Below are 24,218 nucleotides of genomic sequence, written 5' to 3'. Positions count from 1 at the left end.
CAACACCATTAACAAATTAATGCCCTATTCAAGCATGCAGTTATGCCCTATTCAAGCTAAATTCAAGATATTGGTGCAAAAATGCCCCTGTATGCTATGGGGTTTTGTCTCATCTTTATATCATATGATAAGCGATATCACACGACACGAGAAGGGAGATCAATATCATATAAGTGCGAATTTTGTCCCGAATATCAATGTTTAAATTTTGCAGAGAACATATTACCTTTAAAGCCATAGCAGAATTGTTGTGCATCTCCAAGCGCCACAGCAGTGTTTAGTTTCTGAATAAATCAGCATTTTGAATGAATCGTGTGAATCAATGATTCAAAGCCCCATTCATAAAAAGAGCTGTTTTCTTTATTGAACATACACCCGGAGCAGTGGGCAGCCAATTATGCTGCGGTGCCCGGGGAGCAGTTGGAGTTTCGGTGCCTTGCTCAAGGGCACCTCATTCGTGGTATTGAGGGTGGACAGAGCGCTGTACATTCACTCCCCCCACCTACAATTACTGCCGGCCCAGGACTCGAACTCGCAACCTTTGGATTATGAGTCCGACTTTCTAACCATTAGGCCATTACTTCTGTCATCGTTTACTCACCCTCATGTCTTTTCAAACCTATCTTTTGTGGAACATGAAGGTTTTTTGAAGACTGTTGCTAACAAAGCTGCTTTGGTTACCCATGACTTTCATTGACTACACAATAATAATCTTTTATATTGCAATCCTTTCATTTTGTAATATTTGGCATGTTTGTGTGCTGCTGTGCGTCCCTGTGTGTGTAATAAGCAGAGTGTACGCGTGCTGTGGACCCACCTACACTAACGCACTCTTTAAATAACAAAAAAAAAACTACTGCCCCATTGACTTTAGACAAGGTTTTGGTTGGTCAATGGCGCAGTCTATTTCAGTTGCCTCAAAATAACAATGCGCCAACAATGCCATTGCGTTGGCCTGAAACTAGCAAAAAACACTTGCGTCATGCCTGGCGCTGCATTGCGCCGGGTGTATGATAGAGCCCTAAATGTGTGTGTAGTAAATTTTATGTTGAATCAAACAAAATATTTATTTCTAAAGCTAAAATTTGAAATGTCTACTTGTTACTTTCTCATTTAACACAAAATAGCTTTAAATAATCTTTTGTGGGTATTTTTATTGTCAAATTTATTTTGTGATTAATCAGATGAATTAATTGAAACATCAGCATTCCATCTTTTATGAAACAACGCTTACCCCAACTTTGATGAAATTTTCTGGCATTTGGTGTTTTCACTGTTATATGGTAGGATGCGTTATTACACATCTTCTGAAAAAGTACTAAATTTCTGGATCAAAACACAGTGAAGAAGCAGAAACAAGTGATTGCATATGTAAGCAGATACATATGTAAAATAACTAATAAATATCCTAACGTTACTGAATGAAATGTCGACCCAGGAAGTGGTATAGGACTGCAAGCTTTGGGGGTGCTGATGGACTAAAGATATGCTGCTGTGAGCATGTAAGAAATACTGCTGCTGCACATATTATATACATGAGATCACCCCTTAGCAGATCTACACAGGCGGAGCTAGGGAAAGTGAAGGGTTTCTAAAGCGAGCTGCAACTGCTACAGCAAACACTTGCCAAGTATTTGTATGCTGAGCAGCAAGCTCATTGGCTGCTGATACGAAAAGAACCAATCAGCTGCGCCATGTGAATTCTAATGTGATTATGTCACATTGAGTTAGGACCTATCATCCTGCACCATCTAAAGTTTCATGACAGAACTTTGGATTTATATGTTTAGATCTGCTGCCCTCAGGATAGAGACAAGCAAAGGGTTTTGCATCGTGAGCACTCTGGTTTTGCCATCAGCCAATCATGATGTGATTTTCCAGTGGCTGCAAAGTCGTTTTTGATGTTTGAAGGTCATTTTATCTCTTATTTTGATCCATTTTTAGACATAATTCATTATAAACTCCTCATTAGTGTAAAAATCCTGATAGGTCAATTGTATGACTCTAAAATATGGCAGTTCACACATTTGAAATCTTTCCAGCATCCCAATGCCGAGTCTAATTTCAGCATCTTGGGAACGCTCTCCATCTGTTGAACTCTTCAAGTCACAGCATTTTTTCACAGTGCAACGGACAAAGTCAGTGGCAAGGACGATGTCAGTGTACATTTGTGGTCTCTGAATTGTTAAATCTGCTTACTTGAGTAACTCGCGGCCAATAAGCACTCTTTTGCATTTATCATGTCTGCATCTGTGCTCTGTAATGTCCTGCTGAAAACTCTCAGCAGGATCAAGTTTTGAAGATTACACTCACCTAATTTATGCTAAATACATGCCTAATACACTCCACAAATATGACGGGGGAAAAAAACGCATCTATCCCGAGATTTATTTGTCCACTTATTTTATGCCACTAGCTGTTCCCCCTCTGGTACTTGGCAATATTTTCCCTGCGCAGGCACTGCGGGCTGGTACAGCAGAGATTAAGGCTGTGTGTGCAGGATTAACTCATTGAGGAACAGAACATAAAGGTGGCCACACAGCAGCAGCAGAGCTGGGAGGCGGATAGCGGAGAGCTACAGTGACACAGCAGATAAATTCTTGATCCAGGATGATCCCATAAAAGAATTGCCAGCCAGAGGTACATTTGGGGTGCACACAAAGACACTGCCGAGACCAAAGGGCCCTCTGAGCCCACTGGGCTGGGAATAGGGACATGCAAGCTGGGGATGATGATGATGTTGAGAAGCATCATAGGATGACGGGAGCACCTGGCATTATGATGTGGAGCTGTGACTGGCATATGGCACGTAAGCCCAGCCACTGCACACAAGTCATTATTTACAGCTGAACAACAAAGTCAATCTGTAACTGATGTGATCTTCATCTATCCTTCAAAAAATATAAACTAAAATCCAGTTTTACTGGAAAACTGATCCAAACCCATTAACTCTTTCAAAATTCCCATTTAAAAGGGCAGTTCACCAATAAATTTGGTCAACTTAAGGATGAGCTCATGTCGTTCCAAACCCATATAAACTTACTTTCTTCAAAAATTTGATTCTAATATATTTAAAGTTTTAACATTTGAAGAATGTTTCATCTGCTAGTATCCATACAATCCACACTGAACCCCACTGACTTTCTATGGAAGCCCGTTTCCACCACTAATTTTTTATTTTTTTTTAAAGGCAATTGCTCAATTGCTTTTTTTTCTCAGAATTGTGCAATATAAACTTGAAATTGTGAGAAAAATATGCAGTTCTGCAGTTGTTGCCATTCTGAGTAATAAAACTCACAATTCTGACTTTTGTTCTCAGAATTGCAAGTTATTAAATCAGAATTGTGAGATATAAACAAGATATTGCAATTCTGAGAACAGTCTTTTTTCTCTCCTCAGAACTGGACATTATAACTCGCAATTGGAAGTTTATATCTCACAATTTTGAGAAAAAAGTAACAATTGTGAGCTAAAAAGTTGAATTTATTTATTTATTTATTTTTTATTCAATGGCAAAAATGGGCTTCCATAACTTTCAGTGTAAAAATAAAAATAAAAATAAAATAATTTTGTGCTCCACAGAGGAAAGTCATACAGATTTGGAATGACATGAGATTGAGTAAATAATGATATTTATTTATTAAAAAAAAAAAGGTGGGGGGTGGTGGATATCAAACTATCCATTTAAAGAGATGAATGAGAAAAATGAAAACTGTTATCATTTACTCACACTTAAGTTGTTCCAATCCTGTATGAGTTTCCCTTTCAAGGGAACTTTGAACTGCATCCTCTGGGGGTCCCTATGGGGAAATGTCTCGTCATGACCCATGTCGGAAGCATACATTGAAAAACACCAACAACTCCGGTGACAGCCCATGACGTCACTACCGGTGCGACTATAATATAAATAGGCGCCGGGAGAACGTCCTCCTCTTCTTCATCTTCACTGACGTAGCAAAATGTTTAGAGGATGTGTGCATCTGTGTCGTCGTTATTTGACACCTGATGACACACACGATCTCTGCATTTTTTGTTTGGACGAAGAGCATGGACACTATGTCCTTAAGAGGGCAATTTGCATGCATTGTGAGCGTTTTCCGATAAAAAAGCACTGTTCTCGTTTGTCTCTTTTTTCAAGGAAAGAGGGGTAGCCATCTGCTTCCCGCGGTTCAGGACCCACCGCTGCTGAGGCACGGAGGAGAATGAGCTCGTGGGGATTGCAGGTGGATATGGCCGATGAGTTTAAAGAGGGGATTTTCCTCTCGCGCTTGTCGGCTGTGGACGAGTGAAAGCCACTGGAGGATGATGTTATTTCTCTAACATCGTTTAATCTGGGGGCCAGTGCTCTGCTGGGTCTGGCCCAGGAAGAGCAGGAGATGTCTGAGGACGGCTAAGAAGCTGAGGCTGAACCTTCCCAATCCTCCTGCCCTGCGTATGATGAGCTGTTGGAGGTTATGGATCGCGCCATGGTGAGTCTGGACTTGCTGTGGAAGTAGGCTAAGAAAGGAGAAGGAACCATGAAGGAAAGACCCCTGATACGAGTTATGCCAATATCGAGTTGATGAGAGGATGCCCCCTGTAGAAGAGACGCTGGCTAGCTATCTCTCTATGGGTGAGACGTCCTCTCTTAATACTCCCTCCTTACCATCTAAGCCCCTTCAGGATACATCTTGCTTAAATGGCAGGGCATATGCAGCAGCAAGTCAGGTTTTGGCTTCATTGCACATGATGGCGGTGCTCCAGACATATCAGGCTGATCTACTGAAAGACCTGGATAAAGGCGAGGGCCTTTCTCCTGATGAGGTAGCCGAACTGCACCGCACCATTGATCTCGCTCTCCGTGCTACTAAGCAGGCCGTCTCCGCCAAGGGCAGGTCTATGGCGGCTATGGTATTAACTGAGAGACATCTTTGGGTGAACCTGGCAGATATCGGGAAGAAAGAAGGGGGCTTTCTTCTCAATGTTCCTGTTTCACCTTCCGAACTTTTCGGTACCTCCATTGAGATGGTGGTCGAGAAGTTTAGGAAGGCGAAGGCGGAATCGCGGGTCAAAGGAAGGTAGGCAAGGCCTAAGGGATGTGATCCAGACAAGGCGTCAGCGCCTTCGTCCGGTTCAGATTGATACTTGAGTATCTACTCATTGCCTTTGGGGGTTTTACATCTGCCCTTATCTTCCCCTTCCTAATTCCCCTATAACCATCAGCAGGGAACTTCCTGCATTACAGTCTTCTATGCTGGACCTATGATGTTTTGGTTGGTTCTATGGCTTCATAGTGACCACCTTACTGATGGTCCGGACTAGAGACTTCTTTGGGTTGCCCCTTGAGCAGGGCTCCAGCGCAGGAACCATGGTGGGTGAGTATGATCCATTCTCTCTCTCTCTCTCTCTCTCTCTCTCTCTCTCTCTCTCTTCACACACTAGTACTCTGCGTTCTTTTCTAAAATCCTATATGGCGAGGGCTTTGCGCGGTTGCTTCATGCCCTTTCTTGAGCTGGTAAAAGCCCCGTTGATCTTGGGCGCCACTCCATCTATGTAACCTCAGAATACCTATTTAAACAGTGTGTTGCTAATAGGGATCTGTTGACACAATTTTTTCAGCAAGCTTATGCGAGAGCAAGCGGTAGCCCCTGTGTGACACACCGAGACTTAATATGATGCTAGGCTCTTGGTCGTATCCCCTTAAAGGAATCTATTCTTTATTCCAAGCCTTGAGCTGTACCCCGGGCCCAGGAGTCTGGCCTTAACAGGTAAGTTTGGTTATGTAGCCTAGGCCTTTGGCCATAAGGGATAATGTCACGGACAGCCATCTAACATCCCAGGGGCAACTCCCATGAAAAATGGTAGAGTTGGTACTTAGTGCTTGCCATGGTTCTGGCCTGCACTCCCCTCAGCATGGTGGTGTTGGTATACCGTTCCCCATAGCGACATCTAGAGGACCTCTAGTCCTCTAGCTTCCTGCCATTCTTCGGACGCAAGCTTCAGATGAAGAAGTGGATGACATGTTCTCCCGGTGCCTGTTTATACTATAGTCGCACCGGTAGTGACGTCATGGGCTGTCGCCGGTCAACGTGTTGTTGGTGTTTTTCAATGTATGCTTCAGACACGGGTCACAACGAGGCATTTCCCCTTAGCGACCCCTAGAGGATGCAGTGTCTCGTTCCCTACTCAGGGAACCATGGTTATATAAGTAATCTGAGACGTTCTTTCTTCGGCTGAACACAAAAGAGGATATTTTGAATAATTTTTGTAACCAAACATTTGATGGTAGCAGTTGACTTCCACAGTATTTTGTTTAAATGCTACTGAAGTCTAGATTATATTTATTTTTTTATGTTTGTACACATTTGTAAAAAAAAAAAAAAAAAAAAAAAAAAAAACATTTTTTAAGATTTACACCATTTAATTAATAGTACATTTCCATCAAAATGAGTTGAATAATCCTTACGCATTTAATTGAATAAAGGATTGTTCAATCATTCAATTAAAATATGTAAGGATTGTTCAATTTGACAGAATTTTACTATTAGTTAAATTGAAATAAACAAAAAAATAAAAATATGTAGTGCAGCAGACTGTCATAAGTTTGGAACGACAAAAGGATCATTTTTCATTTTTGAACTATCACTCTAATGATATTAATCAGACAGATTAGAAGCAGATTGCTAGAATTGGTACATGACACAGGGCACATTCAATCCTGCATTTCCCAAATGAGCACCATGTGTTAATGTGTCTGGAGAATTTGTGCTAACCACCCAACAGAAACCTTTTCTATTGATCTCGAAGGAAAATATTAAAGAGCTAGACAGCTGGAAGTCTTCATCTGAAAGCCCCACATCAGCCTGTTGAAGGTCTAGTGTCACAGCTTTCATTGTTATAGCGGCACCTCTGCTGGGACCAGTTAGCAGATTGGTTGCACTTCTTTGTGGGCTCCAGCTCAAGGCCCTGGATTAAAAAACAGCAGACTTTCTGGACACATCCAACGGGATGCAACACTGGGGACCTAATTTGTGATTGTTGGCCAGTACAAATCTGGACAAAAGACTGCTGAGCTGTAATTCTTGTGAGAGTGTCTACTTGAAACAGTGTGAGAGTTTAGAGGAGTCTGGCCATTTGAAAGCATTATATTAAGGAATCTTGTATTATAGAATTTGTATTTATCTTTATAACCTTTACAAGATATAGATGTATTCGAAAACGACTTATTAATTAACGCATATGCCCTGTCCTAACCAGGACATTATATTCCTGTAAAATCCAAACATGGCTACTATCTAATATTTCTCTGTTTTTGTGTTATTTTAGGAGAAGAACTGTATGAGACCTCCCCATATGAACCAATGCATCTCTCTGATGAGTTTAGACTCGCCTCCATTATTTCTGGTAAGTGAAGACATCTTAAGAGCTTTTCTATGTTTTTTTCAGCGGTTAAAGAAAGCCCAGTTTTTCTGTTCAAGGTTAGCACTGTCCTTTATATTCATACATCTTCTCATACTCTCAGACAGTTTAAGTGTGATTAATTTATTTCTACATACGTACAGTTTTCTGTGTAGCAGTAATGTTATATTAGCACATCCAGCATGATAGAAATGTCCAATTGTATCCAATCAACAGTGAAAAGAACTATTGCTTGCATATGCCTAAATGCTTCAGTGTCAACACATCCAGAAGTAATTTCTTTGTGGATCCAGACTGTGTATTTTAAAACTTGTTTTTATCCCGTCTGTAACACTAAGCATAGCAAGCAACAATCAAACAAAAATTAATTACTTTTATATATAACATGTGTGTGTCTTACAGGTGTGAATCTGCATTGGTTTCACAATTCATTTAGATTATGATTATTATAACAACGATTCAATTCAATTCGATATCATGATGCATCACAATTATATAAAATTAATTTTTGGCGCATTTTTATTAAATTATATAAGAAGGCTACTTTTTAAAATAATTATGTTAATAAATTATTAATATTATATAAATTAATATATAATTGATAAATTATTGTTAAGAATTAAAAGTAAATATAGGTTTTAAAACATACAAGCAAATGGGGGGAAAAACAATTACAAGGGATAAACAAAAGGCACGTCCATAATCTGGGAGTGCTTTAAGTATCCGAAAGTTTACAGATAGGCTAATCATAGTTAAGGGTTTTTTTTATTTTTTTGTTTCTTTTTTTTTTTTTTTTTGCCATTTGATTATCACTGATGAGATCATAGACAGTGGCAGCTTTAATAGGCTGCATTCACACGAATGCACAGATCAATTTTGACATATCAGATGTTTGTTTTGTCCTGTTCTAAAAAAAACAACTGATTGTTTACATCAATTTCGTATCATAAAAGTAGATGCAAGTGCATTTAACCATTTAAAAGCACAAACCGCATGTGAAAGTCTGTCAGTACGTAAATATTCGTGTATCTTATACATAGGCTACTGCATTCCAAACGGCATAAATGAAAACATAAAGTAAAACATAAAGACTAAAATAACAGCAAACAGAAGCACAGTCAAGCAATATGCACGTGCCTGCTGCGATTGCATTTTTTTAATAATGCGAATGGCGTCAGAAGGCTATAATCGATTATAGTCTATTACTGCATCGATGCAGAATCGTCCACATCCTCATCGCGATGCATCGATTAATTTCAACATCCCTACTGTGTCAGTGTATATATATCAATATATTTATATGTTTATATTTAATTAGTCTCCTCATCACTGACACTAAGCCAAAAATGTGTTCCTAACTCATTATCATTAATATTACTTATAAAATAAATAAAAATAGACATTATTACAAATTTAATTATTACAAATTGACATTGTTATTTGATTTTGACATATTTTAAACATTTCCTCACAGCCAAGCCTCATGATGATGTGCTGGGGCTGCTGGAATACAGTTTACGGGAGGCAGAAACCAATTTGCATGGCTTTAGGTGAAAAAGCTAAACATAAAACACATATATAGAAAATTAAACACATGCTGCGGTCTCGCTGACGGCTTTTAACAAAAGCTATCCACCACACAGCCACAAAAAAGCTATTTTTGTTTCCTATTCTTTATGCGACTGTTCACGTTTCTCATTTCTTCGATCACAGCAGAGGTAATCTGCAGCCTTATATAAAACCGACTAGGAGGCCATCTGAAAAACCATCTCTACAGGCTGCAGATGCTGTCCAGACCATGTACAGGCACATATGCAATCATATTGAGAATTATTTGGTATGTCAGGGACATTTAGGTGGTAAATGCACTATTAGAAAATGCTTTCATATGTTATAGGCAAGGAGGTGTTTTGTGAGAAGCATGGCAGTTTCAATTATTGCTGCAGTATTTGTCACCTGTTTTTCTGTTCTGCCCTTTTATATTCCCACGTAAGAAAAACATATGAAATGTGAATTTGCTTCATTTTAGGTTTTATTTTAAGCAGCTTGTTTTTAAATGTAAAATTACATTTTAAACATTTTTGGAATAACATGGCAGAATCCTGTGTCTACCTTTCTTATGTATTATTTTATCTATTCTGAATACGCAAAAATAAATAATATGTTAATAATATGAAAATTAAAATGCTAACTCCTGAAAAAACTTTAGTAGTGGGAAATTGTTGATTGTGATGGAAATAATACCTCAACAAAAAGATAAATAAGTAAATAAATAAAAAAATCATAAAATGTAAAAAATAATATTTCTATTACATAATAAATATGAAACTATTATAAATATTAAAATGATTAAAACTAAAACTGAAATAAAACTTTATTAAAGCTAAATAGACATTTTAAAAATAAAAAAAACTATTAAAAAATAACAGAATTACTAAAACTAAATAAAATGAAAATGAAAATTGAAAATATTAAAAATAAAAGCCAATTCAAAATATCAATAAATACTACAACAGTATATAAATAAAACTCAAGGCACAATCATCTGCTTCTTTTTTTTCTCTCTGTTTATTTCTTCTTGTTTACTACTAATTAGTATTTTGTGATGGAGTTTCATATTTTAAGCTTAAAAGTCTGGGTCCAGCACACCTTTATAAGCAGCAAAAATAAATTAGGAAAGCCTAGTGAGATGTTTCCAAGAATTTTAATGTGACTTTCATATAACAAAAAAGAAAAGAAAAAGGTGTTAGTTTTAATAAAAGTCTACCCCTGGGACACAAATGTGCCTGTAATTGAAGAAACACTCATTTACAGGTTTCTGAAATCAAATCTGAACCCTCTAAATAGCTTTTCTGCAAGAATAAGAAAAAAAGACTAAATACATGGACCAACAAGCACACTCGAGATGGTGTTAGTATTAATAATCTACTAAGTGACCTGAATACACAGGGCGGCACTGATCCTTGAATATTTGCATAATGCACATAGATTGTGAGTTACTTCTTAAGTGCCTGTATGCGACGATAAAAAGCACATGTAACACGTGAATAAATGCTTAAATTATTACTATACACTTCAACAACTGCCTTAAGGCAAGTCTGTACAGAAATGTTAGCCACATTTGAACAAATCCTCACATTTATTGCATCTTGAAATCAAAATGCACTCAGTATGTGAGCAATTTGAAGGAATGACTTTGGTTTGTTCTTTAAACATAGTTGCAAAGGTTATGCATATGTTATATATAAAAATACAGTACATGCTGATTCAGATTATACCAGATTTCTGATCACAAATTGAATTATAAAACTAATTTTACATGTTTTTACACTTCCTAGTCTCCCTTAAATATGACTAGTTGCTTCAATCAAAAGCAAAATGTGCAAGATGCAGTCTAAAATCAGCAAATTTTCTCCACTCAGGGCTGAAGCCAAAACAAAATCGAATATTTTCCTTTCATAATTCCTTTCCCTCTCTGGCGAAAGCCTCTGTAAACTGGCTCTCCTTGAAGATTTGTTAGAGACCCTTTCCCTCTGACACGAGATAAGATGAATATCAGGACCAAAAGAACACACCTCTGAGCACACGTTTCTCTTTTAAAGCAGAACTGGAAAAGCACTCATAACATAAAAATAATCAGACATCTTGTTACATGGCTCTCCTGTTCATTTGTCAATGAACAGATGACCGCTCACATCTGCTTGGTTCTTTAAAGAATTGCCATCGGACATGGGTATGATAGATTCTCAAGACAGGAATGGGAGATAAGAGGATAATAGAAAGGGACTTTAAAAAAAAAAAAGAATGGCCACACTAGAGAGAGCAGTGGAACATTAAAGGATGCTTTCGATGAGTGTTTCCAATTGATTACTGTGGAACAGCCAGCTAAGATGGGAGTGATGTTGAAAGAGTGTTTATGCTCTGCAATTGCCAGCAGATTTGAAAGCAAGAAAAGGTTCTGAGGAGCATGGATTAATTTTTATTTTAACCTGGAGCCGGATGCATGATAATCAGATTTTGCTGAGTTGGTTTATGGTGAGCGTGATGAATAATCGATAAGGAAGTATTAGGTGTATGATAGCATTTTAAAGTGGTCAGGAATTGAGAAATCAAATTTTCCTTGATCTTTTGACATGTAAGAGGTCATTGTACTATAAAAACATCCTGTGCGTTTCAGAGCTCAAAACTCCCTTGTTAGTCCAAAATCAGCTTTTATTTTATTTCAGATTTTGTCACTTTATGGTGTAAAAGTGTAACGAAAACCTGCCTCTGCAGAATCAGATCAACACTTCTACGTCATCACATCTTTGGCCCCACCCACTGGAGTGTTAGTGAAATGAGACGGAAAGAAGAGCTAAAAATAACATTGCTTTCCAAAGGATTTTAATTAAGGCTGCATGATTAATCGAAATTAAATTGCATTCGCGATTATGCTAAAAGCTGCGACTGTCATGCATATCTTTTAGTGACTCATGGTTCTGTGATCAGTAGTAGATCTCCATCTAAAGGCCAGGCGGCGCTCTCGTGCTGAAACTCCAAATATGTCCCACAGAAGAAAAGTAATGCATGTGTTCCAGGAAACAGAAGACTGAACTGCTTTCATTGATTCAACGTGAATAATAAACACAAGACTATGACAATATATGGTTTACCCGAGTTCTTATTATAATTTTTGTTATATTTCAGTATATTTATAATGCAATACTAAGTGAGTTTGGAATAAAATCATTTGTGGGACAAGAGGTTCATAACTTTTTCCTATGTTTGGAAAGATGTTTGACACATGTTGCTTTTCCAAATGCACATTATAAATGACTCAAACTTGCCGGGTAAAGGCTCGATGGTATACAGAAGCAGGTTTAGATGGAGCAGCATTTACTACACAGAGCCATAGTTCATTGACAAGCAATGCAACCTGTTGTCATAATCGCTGAACGATTTCATTGATCATAATAGCGTTATTAAATTGGTCTGTGTTTTGGTTAGCTTGTGAGTGAACTTCATTGTTAGTTTCTGGCCACAGCGGTATCCCTTCTAGCCACAACCCTGGGATGACATGCATTTCCTTTCTTCTGCAGTGCATATTTGGAGTTTCATCACGAAAGCGCCCTCTGGCTTTCGGATGGAGATTTACTACTGATCACAGAACTGTGATTCATGACAATCGCATTCAATTAATCATGCAGCCCTAATTTTAATCCTTGGAAAGTGCTTTTTAAACTATGTGGATGTCTCAGTAGATCATTATTTGTGTGTTTCACTGTGAATATTTGGCAAATAAGTCACAGTTTCGGTGCAAACAGACTGTTACTGCAAGATTTGGACCTGACAGTAATACCACAACATGTAAGTAACCACGTTCATTCTAAAGCTCATCTGCAGTGATTTCTAATATATAATGAGTTTGTGTACAGTCAGATGTTCTTTGTCTCAAAATCATTTATTGCTGTTTTTGCATCAGTAAATCAAGCTAGAGACTAACATGTTGTTTTTCTTAATAGAGTGAAAATAATCAGTCATTTAAATTGTGATTAAATTATATACAGAAAATGATCAATGAATGCTCTCTTTATAATCGCTGGAGTCACACAGCGTGAGTTTATTATCAATGATGCAGTCTACACTGCACAATGAAATTTCTTATTTACTGTACATCACTGTTAGTTATGATGAAGGCATCTGGTGCAATGAACCTGAAAAAAGGAAGTTTTGAGCTCTGAAACTCACAGCATGATTTTATAGTACAATGACCTCTTACATGCCAAAAGATCAAAGAAAATCTGATTTTAATTCATGACCCTTTTAAGTCAGAACAAAGAAATTTCTCAATGGCCATCAATACATATTTGTTTTTATCAATTCCATTAAGAACAGGATTTTTGATGAACACAGTCTTTGTCTAAGGACTTCTAGGGGTTTCTGAAGAAGAAGTGAGATTGTTTTTGCGTCATAAGTCATTTGGAAAGTGGGATGAGGAGCTGTTGTCTGGCAGGAGAGCAGGGATGTTTTTGCTAGTGAGGCAATCAGCGGACAGGTACACTTTCCACTTACATGACCTTGTGAGAAGCGAAGCCTCAGTGAGATCTGTTTTGAAGCCCCTGCCTGATTCCCTCAGCTTTAATAAAACATGTGCGAGCGTGCAGCGAGAAAGCGCTTTGAGCCAGGGATACTGTAAAAACCTTGTCTGTCAGAGAGATAACAAGGTAGCTCTGGCGTAGTGCTAATTGGCCATTGCGTTCCTATATGCAAAGAATATTTATCACTTCTGGCAGAACTTGAGAGCTTTTCCTCTTTTTTTTTCTCACTTGAACAGTTTTGCCCTTTGCAAACTGTAAGTTTTATCAGCGTATTTGAAGATGCAAAATGAGATAATGAGTTTTGGAAATATGAGGAAATTTTGGCCGGTGTTCCTTTGGGGTGGGATGTTAAGACTCCTTAAAAACACACACTGGTTAGAATAAATCAGTACCTTGACACACACACACACACACACACACACACACACACACACACACACACACACACACACACACACACACACACACACACATTACAGATAAAGGGGGCCTCCTGGGGCTGTGTGTCTGCTGCCAGACCTCACACAGGAAAAAACGTTGTATTTGGCCCAACAATATTTCCCATGTGTTTTGCTGTTCAACAGCAAAAGTATGTGATTACTTCATTACAGTATACATACAAAAATATTTTTCTACCAAAATAGATGTCTTTCTTTTGGCTCATACATAGGCTGTGCAGCATGTTTTTGATTCACTAAAATGAACCAGATCTTAAGAATCATTTGTTCAGGAATCAGACTACACTGATAACACTGTTCTTAAGAGCCATCTGTCAGGAATAACACTACAATGACTGCATGTTTATGAATCACCAAAAAGATTGTGTTCATTCTTTTGGGAATCAGACTAAAACATAGTCACAATTTATGTTATAGATTCACCAAAAAGAATCAACTCATAAGAGTGATGTCACGTTGTATGTTATATAAAAAAAATACTTATAAATGTCATCCTTTCAGGAATCAGACTACTACACTGGTTGCACTACATGTTTTTGAGACCCCAAGAAGAAACGTTCCTAAAGATTAATTCATTCATGAATCAGACCACATTGGTTATACAATATTGATTCACTAAAAAGAATAGACACAAAAATGCAAGTTCCAGGAATGTTAAGCAAAATATGCATCCAGATCCACTAATGGGCAGACTTGAATGTAAAAGAGCATTCACAAATATCTAAACCAAAAGGACTAACATAAAAAGTTAAATATCACTGTGTAAATATTGCCTTAACAACCGTTAGACTAAGAGTGTTTCCAAAAGTAGATAATTAAATATGATTCACAAAATCATGCTTGTGTGACAAGTCTCAGCCTGGAGCATGACAATGACAAAACCATCTCAGTAAGAATTTCAACTCAGAAAAGACTGAGACTATCTTCTAAATGACTATCTTCACTCGGAACCACCCAAGAGTTCTAACAATGGCTTATCCAGCAGTTCTCATTGGGTAAAATCTAATTAAACATGCTTCAAAGGACAAAAGCTTGACTAGCATGAAGCCGCCTGTGCATGTTGAAATGAAAAACGCTATTAGAGATCATGTTAGCTCTTATCAAAAAGTCAGAAAAGGTCATAAAATGTCATGGTTTTCAAGCGGAGATGTAAATAGAGGCTAATTTGGAGGATGCATGCACAGCCAGGGTAATATTTAATAAATGTGCTTGTCTTGATTATTTTCATGTACGAGTATTGCAAAATACCTTTATTAGAGGAATACATGTGCACTGACATTTGCAGGCTCAAAAGCTGAAGCACCTTGACAGTGTATCACCTGTGTGCCTGAGTAGACACATCTAAATACGTATTTTCACTTGAATCTGACTTGTCTCTGTTTAACCAAGCATGCTGACCCTCACTGCTCTCCTCTATCTGTGCCGACAGCCATGGACTCCGCTTCTGCAAAAGGGAATCTATGTTTTGACACGGGCAAGCACTGCAATCCATGCCTGGACGCAGCAAAAGCTTGCAACCTCAACGACACCTGCAAGAAACAGCGTACTGCACTCATGGCCACCTGCAGCCCCGCAACTCCCATTCAGCAAGCACAGGAACCCTGCAACCGAAAACGCTGTCACAGGGGTCTGCGGCAGTTCTTTGACCGCGTGCAAACAGAATTCAGCTACCCGCTGCTCTTCTGCTCCTGTCGGGATAAAGCATGTGCCGAACGTCGCCGGCAAACCATCATGCCTGCTTGTTCTTTTGAGGAGAAGACAAAACCAAACTGCCTTGAGCTAAGGAGGACCTGCCGTTCAGATCCGCTCTGCAGGTAAGGTTATTTCATCTGGGTCACGGCACTAGAAATGCAACAAATAGGCTGACTCTTTGGTAGGGCTGCAGCTAACAATATTGATAAATGATTTAATATGTGCATGCTCTATAAAATATTTGAAGGTCTAACAATGACAGTGACATTTAATCCCTCACTTGACCTGACTCTAGTAATTTATTAAAATACAATAATAATAATAAAAAGAATTATAATAATCAATTCATACCTACAATGACTTTTGTCAAAATTACCTTTTCATTTCTAAATTTAAATTAGGGCTGCACGACAAATCAGAATGAAATCGCAATCGCTATGAGGCAGAAGCTGCAATTATCATGTGTATCTTTCAGTGAAGCACGGTTCTGTGATCAGTAGTAAATCTCCATCCGAAGGCCAGATGGCACTCTCATGCGGAAACTCCAGATATGCCCCTCAGAAGAAATCCAAGAGATCCCTTTATCGGTAGCTGAATAAACAGAAGATTTAACTGCTTTCATTGATTCAACGTGACTAATAAACACAGGACTACGGCAATATCTGATTTATCTGAGTTCAAGTTCTAGATGACTTGAACTCTTTTATACCCCTTTTATTTATTTAATTTTTTCTTATTTCTAATTTCAAATTTTTTTTTCTCGTCCACAAAGTCAAAAAATATCAGGATGACAGGTCTGTCCTGATATAATTAAATGACTTCAATGTACCTCTTTCACAGTGTTTTTTAAATAGTTTTTTTTTTTTTCTGAATTCAAATTAATATTGATATTTCTAGGCCACAAAAATGTCAGGATGATTCAACTGTCCTGATATCATAATTAAGAGAAAAAGTTTAATTAAAAAAGTTAAATGACTTGAATATACCTCTTTTATTTATTTATTTTTTATCTGAATTAAAAGTATTTTATATATATATATATATATATATATATATATATATATATCTTAGGCCATGAAGTCAAAATGTCACGATGACACAACTGTCCTGATACCATAATTAAGTAAAAAAGCCTCATAAAAACAAATAAATGACTTGAATATACCTCTTTTGTGTTTTCACCCCATTTCTGAATTAAAATTACTTTTGATATTTGTAGGCCACAAAATCAAAAATGTCAGGATGACACAACTGTCCTGATATCAATTATTAAGTCTCATTAAAAAATAAAATAAAATTACTTGAATATACATATTTTAAGTTTTTTTTTTTTTTTTTTTTTTTTTTTTCTCTAAGTCATGAGGTGCAACCAACATGCAGAATCCCTGAAGTCAACAGGGCAAAGACTTAAATAATAAATAATACAATTCATCATCTTTTGCTGGTATTATTGACTATTATTGAGTTGCTGCTGTAGGTCAACTCTAAAATAGTAGGGCTACTATAAATTACCTTCAGAAGGAACAGTAGCAACAGAAATGACATTGTGTCAGTAGGTGATCCATACTGTACTCAACACACATTACAAACATTGAATCAGTAGGAGATCCTTATGCTCAAAAACATAGTAGAGATTGAATCCTAAAGTGGTCAAAAAACACTTCAATACAGAAGTAACCGATATGTAATCTAAATAGCCAAGAACACACAGCCCATTAAAAGCTAATTGATCAGTATACGTTATATTCAAGCATGCAATGTCTTGACCCTGTCTTATCACTTAATGTCAGAAGTACAAAAAAATCAGTGAGCAATCATGCAACCAGTGAACACTTACCGTCTATTAGCAACATTTAGAATAGGTGTCTTATCGAGTAGGGAATCATAATTATCCTAGTATGATGAACTAGGAGAAAATCGATGGGCTGTGTCAAATGAAACAGTCTCTTTTGACCCTGTGCTCAACTCTCTCAGTTCATGTGCCATTCATCAACAGTCACCTGGGACTGCAAGAGATTGCCCAAACATAAACCTGTCTTTGAAAGACACTGAATGAAAAAGCAACTCTAAAAGCCAGCTTCTTACTCATGCTTAAAAAGCTGGGGGTCACAAACACTATTTAACTGAATTGCAAGACCTAAAGATTGCATTAAACGAAATGCCACAGTGCTGTTGTCATTTTATGTAAGTAATCTGTTAAAGTGTTAAACAAATCTCATTCATTTACATCATAAGCCATCAGAATTGCATTATTTCTGGTCATATAAATATCCAAATACCAAACTGCATATTTTTGGGGAGCTTCTGAATAAAACTGTGCTGTTTTTTTTCCCCTCCTCAAATATGAGCACCATTTGCTCACTATATCATACTATATGAGCCATAAAGGCCTTATACATCAGATAAATTACAAAACATTAAACACTATGTATACTTAACGTTTTTTTTTTTTTTTTTAGGATAATAAACTACAATAAACTAAACAACAATGTATTATTTCAGGCTATAGGGATTATGTCAGCTTCTACAGGGTTAAATAGTTGTGTGTTAAAATAAATAATATGATAATATGATCTTTAAAACAAATGAGGTATTCTTTTTTATAATAAGACATGTTTCACATTAAAATGTACTGCACCGTAGGAATGACCCATATACTTTATTAAACAAACCCAAATAAAACATCAAGGCGAGGAAAATGCATGCAAGCTTGACATTTTATCTATCCTGCATTCAACAAGCTTGTCTGGTGCATCCTTAACTTCTGCACTTATTACATGTATGGCCACTAGGCTCCAGACCCTTTGTCCTCAAACACTGTGTGATGTGTGAACTGAGAGAAAAGCGAGGGCCCCCACCAGGCCAACCTGAGGACTTTGGCTGCCCTTTCTATCTGTCATAGCCTCCAGAAATCACCTTGCCTTTCTCATAGCAGGAGACTGGAGGACATCCAACAACAGAACTGAGGATAACTGAGTGCAGTGGCCAGGCTGAGGATACAGTAAACAGAAACACTCATATGTATTGTTATGCCTGACTTGAATAACTTTCTGAGACCCTGTCATTCATTTTGTCCTCTGTAAAGGGCATTTTGTTTGTAATCTAAGTGTATCTTAAGGAGGACATCCTGGAATTTTCAGAGACACTCAATGTCCCATAGTTTTAAAAAAGTGCTTTCAAACTGGGATGTTTAAAAAATAAAAATATAAATAAAAAATAAAACACATTATTTATTGTCCTCTTCATGTAATTATAATACATATTTTTGTTCACAAGTGAATGTAAAGAATACAAAATATTAAATTTAGCTGGATATGTAATTTAACAAAAACTGGTGCTAATTTACTAGTAAGCGATAGTTTATTTAATTCATTAGTGCCTCATCCATCCAAGGGCCAACTGCAGTGTTGTAATGGGACAAGTACAGTAAATAAAAGGGCAGTTCTTATGCCAAGTACTAATCTAAAGATTTTATGTGGCATTTACTTACACTAAAAAGCCTAAAAACATTTTGGAGGCCACATAACTCTAATCATTAATGCTTCTGGCTGCTTTCATTTACTCAGTTTTTCTTTTACTTTAACATAAATGCATTATTTATTTGATATCCAGTGTTTAATGGTGCATTTTGATACATTCCATACACTTTGATGCTTTTCCATCTCATACCTGAACACAAATACGATTAATCTGAGCTTTTGAAATTGTCCAAAAGCATTTTGAATAAGCTAACATACAGATGAAGCTTTGGCTTAAGCCTGAATGCTGAAAAAGCCAGTCGTAGACTCTTATTTGAGTCAGGTGACATGGATATTAGATTCAGTGTGCCTTCAGGAGTTGTGTAAATGACTCATGGTCTTGTTGCTTAGACTTCATGGTCATTGTCCTGAATCCCGCTGGACCCCCGGACTTCTTAGAAGATGCTAATTTAACCACACAAGCGTAAAAATATGCACACACATGCAGTCGCAGGAAATAAATCACATTAAAAATAGGTACAAGTTTAGAGTTTAAAAACGGTGCTTCCCTTTTATTTAATAGCTAAAGACTCCAAATCTGAAAATATGTACAATATGTATTTATTATTAGAGCACAGTCAAGAGATGTTCAGAAACTATGGACATGTTAAAGTTGAAGTACAATGAGCTGAACAACCTAACAGCTGAAGCACCATTTTCAAATGAACCGTAGAAACAGAAAGACACATAGCCTGCCTGAAATATTTGGCCTTGATACTCTGCTTGTCCGAGTATGTGCTGTCTATTGTTTGCAGATATCCATGCTGGGCCGAGGCCAGAGTATAAAGAGGACAAGCACTCCAACCATCTGTTCCTAAATCATCAGTGATAAACACTCCAGTTAGGAAATGAGTGGGCTGCCATGATTCACTGCTGAAGAATGAAAAACATTTGTCATCTTAATGGTGCACAAGTAATTTTGTTAAAGTTTAAAAAATGTTTTGCTTAAAGAAATTAACATTAAACAGAAATGTCAATGAAAGGATAGAGATTTATTCTTAAACTTTCAGATATATTAGTTGCTTTTTCCTCATGAAGTGGATCTCCCCCAATGGGTTGCACAATGTTTATATCATATGACCAGCCTTGCAAGGTACTGATACTACTAATAATAATACTTTGTTTTATATAGAGCTTTTAGCTAGTGCTCTTTACAGTAAACATATTATACAATAGTTCGATGGAACAAGTGTGTACATACGAAATAACAACTAATTGTCAACAAATTGTCTTTAAAAACCCTCTTTTGTGCAGAACTACTTCCACACACCACAGATTCAAATCTCAATTTGACAGTTTAACAGTTGAGCCCAAGCCTCCGTTACCAATTCAAAAATGCCACTTTAGAGCTAGTAAAAAAAGGAACGTTGAGTTGCTTGATTAAAATCTTATTGTATTACTGTATTAAAAGCTCACTATATTATGTAAAGTATTATGTAACCCAGGGTATTTCTGCTTTTCTAAAAGCGCCACCTACTGTCAGATAATACATCTGTATAATAATGCATCTTCCTTTTTAACACATTGGTTTGAACAGACAAATTGCATGGAAAAAAATTAGACCCAATAGGCTTTAATATTATCATTAGCTAGTGTAAGCTGCTAGACTGTCTAAGATCATCAACAAAAGCAGATGGCCATATCAGCCGAAGGTGGTCAAGCTAGTTTTGGAACACGATTACGGGCTAATGATACCAGCTACCACGTTCCAAATAACAGCTTCCAACTTAAGATGGATTTAGCTGGAATAATATATTTTTACAATCAGAGCAGTATTATTGGGTACATAAACCATCTCATTTAGATCTACTGAAAAATATAGGTAAATTAGTAGTTTCTGCATTTATTTAGTCGCTACACTACATAAGACTACATCTGTGGCAATTCATGAGTATAAACCATCTAGACCATTGTTAGATGTAGCACAACTATGAATAAACTGGACCAAATATAAAACAGCAAATTTGAAATGTGTTCATTTAATTGATACAGGATTGCTGATTAAATCAGTTTGACCAGCTTCAAAGTAAAAATGAAAAACCAAACCCGGTAATTATTTTTCAGTAACTCTTGTTCATCATCTGCAAGTCGCCACAGGTCTGACTAATACACATGATGTTTGGCAGTGAGAGGATGACATCCGTTTAGAGATGTCCCTGAATGACATAGCGGGCTTATGATGTCTCCTAGGGGGAGCAGGTAACGTTAATGCTGATGATGACGGTTTAACACTCCAGCCTTGCAAACCTGTTACCAGGGGCATTCATTTACACATCTCCCACCCTTCTGCCTCCTTGAGCCAGCCAGAAGGTAATTAACAATGTAAATCATCAGCTCCACTGAGGGATTCTTTAATTTAGGCAAGCATCGTTATTATGTTCCTGGTCTAATAGAAAAACAAGACAGTCCACGTACACCTTTTCTGCTTAGCCAAAAACTCAAACCTCATCATACAATAATATTATGAATCTGTAGGAACGTTCCACAGACCCAAAACAGCTCTCTCCTTTAATTAGCATATTTTTGAGAAAATTATTTGTTATTTTCTATGAAACTACATTTCCTTAAAACAATGGTTTCTGTGGTGTTTTCAGTATCTCTCTTTGAGATTCACTCAGCAACAGCTCAACCAATAGTGTGAGTTTGGGGGCGGGGTTATCTGTTTGGTTGACCAATGGCAGGTGGGGGAGAGTTTAGAAACATGTTTGAAAACAATCATTGTTTTGTTCGGTGAAATTACACACTTAACATTTAACTTGTTTTCTTCAAATCAAATAAATTAATGTTAATAAAAAAAAGACCTGAATACATTGGATTCAGACACTGAGAGTAGTTTTAAGGGTCAGATGCAGTAGAAAAAGGTCCTTAAGGTAAAAACTCCACATTCACTTTTTTCAAGAGTATTTACTGCCATGTCTACAAGCTTCACGTATCTGCTTCAGGACATGGCTGTGTAAGTTCATGGGGTTGAATCATGATGGCAGACTGATAGAATATTCATGATCTTTGAATAGAACTTGAGCTAAGTGATGTGGCATGTTGAATTCACAATAAACTTTCTTTCAGTGGCCCTAAAATAACTTGGCATATGTTAGTTTAAAAATCATGCTGTTTCAAAAAGATAAGATTAAAAATAAGATTTTGACAGGATCCTGAGAAAAAACTATGTGACAAGAAAGTAGTATTTAATTTCTATATTTTTTAACTGTTTTTGTTTGTTTGTGCTTTTTAAATTCCCATATATGTCTGTTCATTTGTTTTATAATCTTCTACATTTATTTGATCTAAAATACAGTAAAACAATAATATTGTGAAATGTTAATAAAATGTAATTAACTGTTTTCTATTTTAATATATTTTAAATTTACTTTATTCCTGTGATGCAAAGCTGAATTTTTAGCATCATTACTCCGAAATCCTTCTGATTTGCTGCTCAATAAATATTTCTTATAATATCAAAGCCGAAAACAACTGGTGATTATGTATGTATGATAGCTCAACATCTTTATCAATTATCAAAATGACAGCAAGGTTTTACAGTTTTATCTAGTAGCACTATGTTAGCAAGGTTTTACACTCCAGCTCTGTTAAAAATGAATCTATGATGTAGTTGGGAAGTTAAATAATTGAGTAATATCTTTGAACTTCTAGTGCCATAATTCGGGAGCACTTCAGTTCACCCTTTCAGAGCGGTCCACTTTGGATTGCAGTCTCATCAGCATGCATCGCTCCTTGATTGCTGATTTCACACACCTTCATGCCTTTGCCTTTTTTGCCGTGAGTCACGGCAGCGCTTATCTAGAGATAAAGCTTGGGGTGAAAACACGGCACAAAAAGCATCAGAGGAACATCCATTTCCATGTCAATAAAGCAGAGCAGAAAGGATGACCTTTTCGGCAAGAACTCATGAGAGCGAAGCAGACACCATTCTTTGTTCTGGGAGGTAAACACCCAGTAGGCAGCACCTGTGGACCCAACAGCAAGAACGGTTCGGTTAATATTCACACCGTAGCTGAGTTGGTGAGTCAGGGGTCCATACTGCCGTGTACGATGATTCACTATTAATCAAGGTCTCGCAGGAGGGCAGCGAGCCTGAGATCTCCATCTCGCCGGCATTATGTGAGGGAAGGATGCGCAGGGCTATTATTCCGAGTTTATGTGTGTGTAAGGTGCTAGGGGAGAGAGTTCATACTCAAGAATAAGTACTAACGTGACCCCCTGCCCACCTCAGGTCTAGTGCTTGGAGCAATCTGTTTCTGAATGCAGGTAACCCCCTAGGAAGAGGTTGTTTGAAGCAGATTGCTTGAGTTTGAGAAATACCACATGGAGTCGAGCAGAAAATGGCCTTGAATTGGAACCCCACCAGACACTAGTTAGGCCTGACAGAACGCATCTCATATTGCACATTCACTGCTACGTATTGTTTCGGTCTTGGATATTAGAGCATTGATGATAGCAGATGCAGCTGTGGTGATAAATAACGGTTAGAATAAATCTTCCCTTATAGCTTGATCCAAAATCGTGTGACTCTTGGAGCACCTTAAAGAGAAGGTGCAGACGGCGATTATTTGAGAATATAAAAATCCATCCTTTCTTCAGCGTCATGTACTGTAATGTGCTTTGTAAATATAGAAAGTCTAGTAGCTTATTTGAGCATGCATCTAAATCCTATTCAGTCGAATGTGCTAAAAATGTTTCAGGCCTCTTAAATTCTATAATTTGTTTTGTGTTTGGACTAGATCCAGGCTGGCAGACTTCCACATGAATTGCCAGACGACACCACATTCAATAACAAGCTGTCCTAATGATAACTACCACGGTTGTCTGGTGTCCTACGTTGGACTCATTGGTGAGTGATTATGAGAAAAATCTGCTGCACGGCAATAATAAGAATTTGGAATTGCATTTTAATGGACTGACTCTTTGGAACATGTATTTTGCCTTCTTTAGCTGCTTTAATTAGTGATGCATCAGGAATTTTATTTCAAGAAAGATTATAAAGAACAGGAGAACAGATGAAGGCAAGGGATATTAAAATGTTTTGAAGCCAACGACCCCAAATATAACAATCCCTT

The 24,218-nt window shown here is 37.2% G+C and overlaps 1 protein-coding gene across 1 annotated transcript in view; it reads left to right on the top strand.

Annotated features, from left to right (window-relative positions):
• Positions 1–24,218, top strand: part of LOC109097868 (GDNF family receptor alpha-2-like) — a 48,344-nt gene that overhangs the window by 15,246 nt on the left and 8,880 nt on the right. The window contains exons 3-5 of the mRNA XM_019111487.2: positions 7,306–7,383; positions 15,363–15,747; positions 23,883–23,992. Of these exons, the coding sequence (XP_018967032.1) occupies positions 7,306–7,383; positions 15,363–15,747; positions 23,883–23,992 (573 nt within the window). The remainder of the gene's footprint in view (positions 1–7,305; positions 7,384–15,362; positions 15,748–23,882; positions 23,993–24,218) is intronic.

Source organism: Cyprinus carpio, chromosome B10 (assembly GCF_018340385.1).
Source record: "Cyprinus carpio isolate SPL01 chromosome B10, ASM1834038v1, whole genome shotgun sequence".
NCBI classification, from domain to species: domain Eukaryota; kingdom Metazoa; phylum Chordata; class Actinopteri; order Cypriniformes; family Cyprinidae; genus Cyprinus; species Cyprinus carpio.
The sequence above is the reverse complement of the archived record's forward strand: the minus strand, read 5'-3'. Positions and strand labels throughout refer to the sequence as shown.